The sequence below is a fragment of the Andrographis paniculata genome, unplaced genomic scaffold (assembly GCF_009805555.1).
Source record: "Andrographis paniculata isolate CXL003 unplaced genomic scaffold, ASM980555v1 Contig37END, whole genome shotgun sequence".
NCBI lineage: Eukaryota > Viridiplantae > Streptophyta > Magnoliopsida > Lamiales > Acanthaceae > Andrographis > Andrographis paniculata.
In genome coordinates, this window is record NW_026137570.1 from 6,216,589 (window position 1) to 6,226,888 (window position 10,300).

Sequence of the window (10,300 nt, forward strand, 5' to 3'; positions counted from 1 at the left end):
CTATTTTTTTTTTTTTTTAAAAAAATATTTTAATTTTTAAATTTATTTTTTATTTTTCTAAATTTTATAAAAAAAATTATTTTAAATTATAAAAATAAAAAATTATTTAAAATAAACCCGCAACGCCCTACTCATTTATTCATTATGCAGAGTGTTGGCAAAGTAATTTTTTACCAAACCATTGCGAAAGAAACTTAAATGTGTGAAACAAACAATGATACAAACTTAAAACTTTATTCAAAAATATATGAATCAGATGAAAAACAAAATAAATAAAAATACCTAAGTCTCCAAACATCTAACAATAAAACACAAAAAAAAAAAAAAAAAAATTCCACAATCAAATTCATCATCATCATCTATGAACCCTAAATCAACCAAAAATTTTTGCCATGTACATTTTCGCGTACCTACCGTGCCCGAATTCCCCGTCGATCCGCGCCCGAGAGACGAGCAAACGCGCACCTTCGCCTCTCGCAAGCTTGTTCAAAGGAGCCCGGGCATCGAATCGATCACCTACCAATGCAAGCTACCACAAACCCGAATTTTAATTGTTTCCCCAATATCATATCATGCCAAAGTTACATTAAACCGATTTAAAAAAAAAAAAAAAAAAAAAAACCTCATAGACGAAGAAGATTATCCGGCCGGGCCCTCGATCCACAGTGTCGTCGAATTTTCAGCTTACGGCCGTTTATGTACATTGGGGATCGAAGACTCGTCGGATAACAAACACGAACGCTTTGAATACTAACTACACGGGGAGATTGTCTAATTGGTAGCCATCGAACCCGAACTCACTCTCGACCGGCGGCCCCATGCCTTCTTGGTGCTGTAATGAAAACGATAATCGATTAAAACTGTTTTCCGTAAACTCGATTAGTTTCGATTACGATCGTATACCTGCTTGAGAAGTGCGCTCATTAGATCATCTTGTCCGAACTGATCGGGAAGAAGACCGCCTTGGAAACCCATTTCGGGGACCCGTTCCGTCTTTATTCTTGGCGTATTATCGCTTAGTGACGACGGGGGCGGCGGGACGAGATTCGTCGAAGATAATCCGGGTTGGACGAGGACCGAGGGTTGAACGTCGAGACGGCCGTGCATATTCATGTGCTGAGGTTCAAAATTTGACGTCGCAACGCTGCTCGGGAAACTCCAGCCGTCGGATCGCTTCGGATTCAGATCAGTGAACACGTCGTAACTTTGAAGGAAGCTTCTCGGACCTTTCGATTCCGACGAAAAATCGCCCTGCAGCATCCCTTTAGAATTTAAAGCTGGAAGAACTGAATTACTCACATGTGGGAAGGTATTCGACGAAAACTTCGGCTGCGGTACACCGTCGATCCCGTTACGTTGGCTCGCTGACAACGGCATGTTCATGATATGGCTACCGCCGACGACATCGTTTATGACCGGGGGCCTCGGCTGCGGCTGAACCATCTGTGTTAACATCGAATTGCTCTGATTCATGCTACCGTAAGGCTGCGACGATTGGTTAAGAACCGCGAGCTGTTTCGAGTCCATATTCGTCGGGATTCCGTGTAGCAAATTCATTTGCTTGCCGCTACTGTTGAGTTGCTGCTGCCCGTCGATAAACCGGATCTTTGGAGCGTCGAAGCTGAAAACATTTCGCTGATCGACGACGGGGACGGATAGAGGTGACTTGTTCGTCGGTCGGCTGAGCGTCGCGGCGTGAATCGTCGCAAGACTTTGCGGCGGGAGTTGACCGGAAGAAGCCAGAGCTTGAAGATCGAGGGCGTTGAATGAGGTCATCGCACCGAACGCCGGATCGGACGGCCCCATGAACGAATTCCCAAGCCCGTTTTGGTTCTGCCCGCTGAGTCGTCTGAGATAAAGTCGATACTTCTGCGTTGATTGATTCGAAGTTAGGACATTTACGGATCGAAAGAACGGAAATTTTAAATTTGTCGAACCTGAAGGTGGCTCGCGACATTCTCTCGTGTAAGACCCGGGACGTTCATCAGCTCCAAGATTTTCTTCGGCACGGCCTCTGTATCGAAGAACAGAATTCAGATAACGTAAAAAAAACCGAAACGATAGTAAAGTAAACGACGAAAACTCACTTTCGATTCCGAGCTGATTAACGGCAGTTACGAATTGCTGATGCAGCTCGACCGACCAAACGACACGCGGTTTCTTCAGCGTCGATGAATCATCTCTTTCTTCGGCTTCTTCTTCCTCGTCCTTCCGTTTCTTCGAACTTCGCCAATTCCCTTCGTTAGCCGAGGAGGAATAATCGATGTCGTCAGCCGGTTTCTGCTGCCGACACCCGTCGTCTGCGCTACCCGACTGTTCGATATCCTTGTCCTTCCACTCGTGCTTCTTTTTACGAACAAGGTGTTGCCATATGTTCTTCAGCGCCTCCATACGAACGGGTTTGATGAGATAGTCACAAGCGCCGTGAATGACGCCTTTCATCACAACGTTCGGGCTGTCATCAGCCGACATCACTGAACAATCAAATCGACAAGTAGAGTTCATCAGATTTAATATTCGAAAAATGCAGATTAAAAACAGCGAATCGGCTACTTACTAATGACGGGTAGATCCATCTCTAGTCCGACATGTTCGAGCAATTTGAATCCATCCATGTCCGGCATGTGGACGTCGCTGATTACAACGTCGAATCCGTCTTTGTTATCCCTTAGTAACTTCAACGCAACCTCGGCTTTATTGCATTTTGTAACTGGTGAAAATTTTGATACAAATTTATCCATTAGAACAGCTTCAAAAATGATGAACAGCATACCAAAATCAGCAAATGAACTTTCCTATTATCAATTGGTGAGTGAATTTAAAGTAACAGAACTTACAGATACAAATTTATCCATCAGAACAACTACAAAAATGATGAACAGCATGCCAGCCAGAATTAAGGCTATGAACTTTCTATTATCAATTGGTAAGTGAATTCGAAGTAACAAAAGTTTCAACTACTGCAATAGAATAAAATCCCCAAATTCTAGGGTTTCTGCTCAAGATCTAGGTCAACTACTATCTTAATTACATGAACAGATTCTTCACATCTCCCTAAAATCTGAATGATTTTCACGAAATTCAATCAATCATTCCCCCAATCTATCAAACAAATCAAATTGGAGAACTAAATTAACAAAAAGAAAATCGAACAGAAAAAGTTCTGCGATAAGATCTGCGACGAAACAAGAGAGGTAATATCACTCAAAAATGATTACAGAAATTAAGACGCTCGAATTCTCAAGTAACTAACGAATTGAAGAAGAAACACAGAAGCTAATCGGAAAAAAAAAAAAAAAAAAAAAAAAAAAAAGAAGCAGAATCGCTCCTTATCGATAAACAAACGCGTGATTTCTGCGTGTGTTAATTTCGATTTTCCTACCTTCGTAGTGGCATTTCCAGAGCATCTTCTCCAAGATCCTCAAGCAAGTCGGGTCATCATCGACAACAAGCACTCTAAGCCCCGCCGGAAACTGGTCGGAGACGCCTCCATCGCCGCCGGACTTCCAGGAACCACCCGAACTAGCAAGCGGCATCTGATTCACACCGAGATTCATCTTATTCCTCTCAAATTTCAACCCCAGGCAGCTCTCTCGCACGCTACTTCCACACAATCAACACGCCGCAAAGCACATCCCAAAGCCTCGATTCATACCCCCACAGTCAACGAAATTAGGGCAAACAAAAAATCCGAATTCTCACTGCAAAACCTAGAAACGATGGAGGGAGGAAGTAAAGGAGAATATAAATCTTCCTGCTTTTTATATGTGTGTATGAGATTGAATCAGCCATTGAAGCAGTCCGTCCTTCCTCTTGATTTCCCAAATTCAATTTTTTCGAATTAATTAATTAATTTTTTATTTTTATTTTTATTTATTTTATTTTTTTGATTTGATAGTGGATCACTTCGTTGAGTGTGGATACAGCTCACCTATGAGCTTAACTAACCCCACGCCAGCCATATTTATTTTTATTTATTTATTATTTTTAATTAAATGGGAAATTATTTATTATTTGTACAAATTATATATTTGGACATTATATTACAGAAATTTTCTTACCAAATATTATACAGCACAGGTCATAATATCTAATTAATTTTAATTATTTTAGAAGGTTTTTTTTAAATAAAATTATTACTGTCTTAATAAAGGAATGAATTAATTATATCATAAATCATAAGATTTTCTTACCTTAACTATAAACTTCTCCATTTACTCGTAATTATTTAATTACTTTTTAAATTTTAATTTTGATATATATTTAATTTTTTATTACTCCCTCTGTCCCAAATACAGTGTTTGCTACACTATAGAAACAGTATTTTAGGAGGGGTGTAATTAGTAGATAATTAAGAATATATTTGTGAAAATAATTATCCTATAATATAAATAATTATAAATTAAGATTAAGATAACTAATTAGTTTAATTAAAATTAAAGAAAATAAAATTAAAAAATTTAAAATGAGATTAAAGTGTGTAATCATTTTCCAAAAACGGAAAGTGACATAGTACGTGGGACGGACAGAAACGGCAATGTGGATATGGTATCTGGAACGGGGGGAGTATTTTTTTTCAAGTCATAATAATTTTAAATATAATAAATATAAATCAATTTAATTAAAATTATAATATATTATATGTATGATCACTCAAAACTCTTTTATTTTTATTTTATCTACTTTTAAATTTTTACATCTTTTATAAAGATTAATTTATGTTAATTTCATGAACATATATTTTTTATTTAATTATATTATATAAAATTATATTCTTTATAAAATAGTATTATTTTTTTATATATTTTATTGAGATAAAGTATTTGAAATATTTAAAAATATATTTTTAATTTAATTTATCATATATATATTAATTTTTATTTTAAAGAATCAATAATATTATTTATATGAAAATACAATAAAATAATATTATAAAATTTTATTATTATTTTATTAAATACCATATTTTTAACCAAACACACCATACATTTAATATTGAAATAATTATTTATATTTATATATAAAATAATCGATGCTTAAATTGAAGTGAACACGTTCTTGCAGAATGGATGACATGATTTTGTTTGACTTGTGGAGTATTTTAATTTACTATTGCCTATTTAAATAAATAAATAAATAAATAATTATGAGTATGCTTGAGTTCATTTGTATTTTTATTTTTGTAAGACCAAAATATTGGATTTTTTTCTTTTGGTGATAATTTTTTTATAAATATCATTAAAAACTATAATATAAGCACATATTTGGACAATATATAATATATATATACAAAGTGACGAAATCAGCAATAAAAGTTCGGGGGTAAAATTTAAGGAATATTGATATTATATTGATAGTAGGTAAAAAGTATGGGTAAAAAACTTTTTTGCCCTTGTGAGTGTATAAATGTAAAAAATAGTGACAATTGTGTAATAATAATGAAAAAATAAGGGTAGTTTTATAGTAACATAGTTATTTATGGAAATGAGACTATTCTTTTGGGACGGACAAAAATGGTAAATATGACTATTGTATTGAGACGGAGAAAATACTTTTTTTACTATAAAAAATAAAATTTAAAGACTAAAAATATAAATCAACAAACATATATAATTTTTATAATCACATTACTATATTATTATTTTTTACATAAAAATATATATATCTTTTACTTATTCATAAAAAATACAAAATGAACAAATCCTTATTAGTTTATTTTTGTATTTTTTGGAAAAAAAAATATATATATTGAATGGTTAGTAAATATGATATATATATATAATGTATACATTCCCTAACTTTGATTTAATGTGAATTTGAAAAAAAATAAAAATTAATCTTCAATATATTTACAAAATAATAATCTTCAATATATTTACAATTTGTTTGGTTGTTGTTTAAAATTAATTTGAAATATAATATTGATTTAAATTTGTATTTAAATAATATTCCAATTTAATTATTCTATAAGAAAAATTAATATATTTTTATTACAAAACGTATATAAATGAGTAATATTGATTTCAAATTGAAATCACAATTGTTTGGGGGTTTGGATTTGGGGTTGGGATTTGAATAGTAAAAATTTTGAATTTGAATAGTTGTATGATGTGATATAAACAAGGGTTGATGTGATGTTTTGAATGAAAAAATGATTTTGAGTATAATATAAAAAATAAAAAATAAGTGTTTGATTTAATATTTTTTGGAGGAAAAAATGAGATGAATAGTGGACGTAAAATCCAATCGTCCGACAAACAAACCCTTGGGGATATGTGTTTCTTTGAATTTAAATTTTATATTTAAATAATATTTGATAAAATATTAAGTGAAATTAAAAATATATTTTTTAAAAAATATATATACATAGTTTGAGATATTAATTTAAATGTCTGAGCATGTTATTTCCTATAAGAAGAAATAATTTAATGTAGATTATGGCAATAATAAGATTAGAAATAGATAGGATTTCTTTGGCTTTAGTTTGAGGTTCAATTTTATTTTTATTTTTATTTGAATTTGAATTTAAATATTATTTGAATTTAATATTTTATGTTTTTATTTTTTATTTTAATGTAAATAATGGTTGTATTTGATGTTTTGTGTATATATATATAAATAATTATATATTTATTTTTTGAAAACTACAAAGAAAATAAATTGAAAGGGAAATGGTATTTGTTCTCTTTGATTTATTTCCCTTTACAATCTAATAAAAATTTTATTAAAAAATATTGTATTATAAAAATATTATATTCGATCAATAATTATTTTATCTGATAAATACTAAAAAAATACAACACACATAAAATATTATATATATATATATATAAATCAGATCAAACACAATTTTAAAACCAAACCAAACAAATTCTTTTTTTCTTTTAAAAATATTAAACTAAATACTTTTTATTATTATTATTTCTTGATATTAAATTGAAATTTATTTTTGTATTCTATATACGAATTAACACTTATTCATATCATATTAAATAATTATTAAAATTTAAATCCCAAATAATTGCAAAATTTAAATAATTTATATTGTTTGCTTGAAGTCTTAAAAGTTTTTAGAAATAATAAAAAAATAAGTATTTGATATAATATTTTATAAAATTATAATAAATATAAAATTTAATATTTTTTAAAAATATATTATTAATTAATAATGACAAAACTTTTTAAAAAATATGAATGTAAACAAAGTTTGAAATTTTTTAAGTAACCATAGCAATATTCTATGGTAAGAATTTAAAAAAAACAAATAAATAATAACCCTATCACCAACAACAATATATGATTTTTTTTTCTTAATTTGTTGGTATTAGGTTCGGTCGGAGCGCATTTTCGAATAGCGGCTGCGAGTTCTCACGTCATAAAAAAAATTAAAAAATAAAAAAATAATATATATATATATATATAGTCCCGTTAGAGATGGGTTGGTGGTGTGAGAGTTGGATTTGTGACTGTGAGGTCATGTGTTCAAACTCTCGATGTCTCAGGTCATGAGTTGCGCGGGGATTAAGAAAAATAATTTAATTCAAAACACTTTTTTATATTATTTTTATATGTTCCACTTTAAAGTATTCATTTTATTTTTTTAAATAAAATTAATTATACACTAATACCAAAATATTCTTAATTAAATTACAAATATATTGTTACATATACAATTACTTTATACATAAACTCAAAGGCCAAAAATGTAAAAAGTAAATTTACTTTGACAAAATTAATAATGAAGTAAATTTAATAGCGAACAAACTAAAAAGTAAAAAGTAAATTTGGCAGAGCGAGAAAATGTCTTTATATGATATGTTGTATCTCATTTATCATATAATGAGAGTTAATGTGTTATATTTATATTATATTGATATAATTAGGGTGTGTTTGTTTGAATGATTTAATTAGATTTTCATTATTCATGCAATATTTTTTATCCAAAAACATCAAATCAAATACTTATTTTTTATTTTTCATATATACTAAAAATCAATTTTACATTCAAAAACATCAAATCAATTCTTATTTATATCACATTATTCAACTATTTCCTCCGTCCTATTGAAATGTTGTCATTTTCTATTTTCGTCCGTCCCAAAACGAGGTTACCATTTCCTAATTTAGTAATTGTACTACATACCTAACATAATAAATATCCTTCAAATTTACACTATATTACACAAATGTCACAACTTTTATATTACATAATACGAATAGGGACATTTTTGTCTTTTTCACTACAATTCATTATAAAACTAACATTAAAAAATTCTACGTGCAAAAAATAAACAGTAACCTTGCACCGGAAAGGAGGGAATATTTAAATTCAAATTTTTTATTATTCAAATCTCAATTCAAAATTCAAATCCACGGACAAACACACCCTTAATGTATTGTCTCCCTTGCTGCTGTGTTGTCAAAGCTGTACTAAATTTTATACTTCAGTACAATAACCGCCGCCTATCAACATATGAATAATTAAGACATGATCATTATCATTTGCTTGTTAATATTAATTGTCAATTTTAATTATAGTTTGGCAAAAAAGAAATACCCTAACCCTATTTGCTTCTATCAAACCCTACACTAATTATAAATATGTGGTGCATAATATACACCTTTTATATTTGTCTCCTAAAATATTTTTATTTTTTATTTAGTAAAAATTTATATCATTTTTATATTTTTTTAATATAAAAAATAAAAAGTAACTAATTTTTTAATAAAAATTTCATATATTAAAACTCGTACAAAAAAGTTTGGAACACAAAGTTAGGAGACAAAGGAAGTATAACATATTTTGATAATTTAAAATTATTGAAAAACATAACACAATTTTTTAATGTTAATGTGATGTTTAGAAATTAAATTAATTTTTAGTATAAATAAAAAAATAATTGTTCGATTTAATATTTTTTAAAAAAATAATAATAATTTTATGAAAATTTTATGAAAAATACACTCCTTCCCCCACCCCCCTCTTTTTAAAGAGGGAACAATTTTTATATGAAATATTTATATACTCTTTCCGTCCCAAAACTATAGTCCGAGTTGTATTTAGTACGAAATTTAAGAAATATTGATATTATATTGGTAGTGGGTAAAAAGTACGAGTAAAAGACGTTTTTGCACTTGTGAGTATATTAATGTAAAAAGTAGTAGATTAGTGGCAATTGTATAATAATAATGAAAAAAAGTAAAGGTAGTTTTATAGTTATATGATTAAATATGAAAATTAGACTATTGTTTTGGGACGGATATAAATGATAAACAAAACTATTGTATTGGAACGGACTGAGTATTTAAATTAAAATATAAGTATTAATGTACTATAGAGATAATATGTAACAAACCCTAAACACACCTCATATTTAAATTTTTATGCACTAATGTAGTGATTTAATTTTTAGACTATTGTGGGTACCACTCAGGTACGGAAATTGTGTATTTAAGAAATAATAGTATTTTAATTATAATGAGTAGTTAAAAGTAGTGTAATGACATTTTTGCCCTTACTTTTTTGTATAAAAGTAATGATATGATGTAAAGTAAGGGTATTTGTCGAAAAAAGTAAGGTATTTAATGAAATGTTAACTTTGTAATTGGACGTTTCAAAATATAAATATGTAAACATTGTAAGTGGACGGAGGGAATATTTTATAAGAAATTAATAATGTATTGTTACAATGAAATAATAAAAGTTAAATAGCAACAAATAAATAAAATACAAAATAACCACAAATGCAATAATGAAATAAAGTCTCAAATTGCATATATGTTAAATAAATTTAATTTAATTTAATTTAATTGCCAATTGTGTAAGTGATGAGTGGCTAATTAGGTGTTAAGCACATGATTTATTTCATTAATGAGAAATGTTACCAAAGTGGTACAAGTGTTGTTTATTCCATTTCCATGTGCTTTTATATATTTATTTAATATTTTATTTATTGCCACTTTTCTATAACCATTATTTATCAATTTTTTTAATCACTCATTATAATTCATATATTCTTTTTAATAATTATCTAATCATCCCTCCATAATAATTTAAAAATTTGCAATTTATTCATAAGATATGATCCATTCCTCCCTCCCAAAAGTATAAGTTTTATTGTGTTGGACATGGTAAGTAAAAAATAAGGATAAATAATTTTTTTACCTTTGTGAGTATATTAGTGTAAAAAGTAGTGATAATTGTGTAATAAAATGAAAAAGTAAGGATAGTTTTTATGGTGATGTGATTATTTATGAAAATGAAACTATTATTTTGGGACGGATAAAAATAATAAATAAG

The 10,300-nt window shown here is 28.9% G+C and overlaps 1 protein-coding gene across 1 annotated transcript; it reads right to left on the reverse strand.

Moving 5' to 3' along the window:
• Positions 1–215: 215 nt before the first annotated feature.
• LOC127250511 (two-component response regulator ARR2-like) lies at positions 216–3,810 on the reverse strand. Its single transcript, XM_051273829.1, has 7 exons — positions 3,383–3,810; positions 2,558–2,710; positions 2,088–2,474; positions 1,938–2,014; positions 904–1,869; positions 623–832; positions 216–529 (listed from the first exon to the last, which is right to left on the reverse strand). Exons 1-6 carry the CDS (start codon positions 3,555–3,557, stop codon positions 755–757), a joined length of 1,836 nt encoding a protein of 611 aa, XP_051129786.1. The 5' UTR covers positions 3,558–3,810; the 3' UTR covers positions 216–529; positions 623–754.
• Between the last annotated feature and the right edge of the window lie 6,490 nt (positions 3,811–10,300).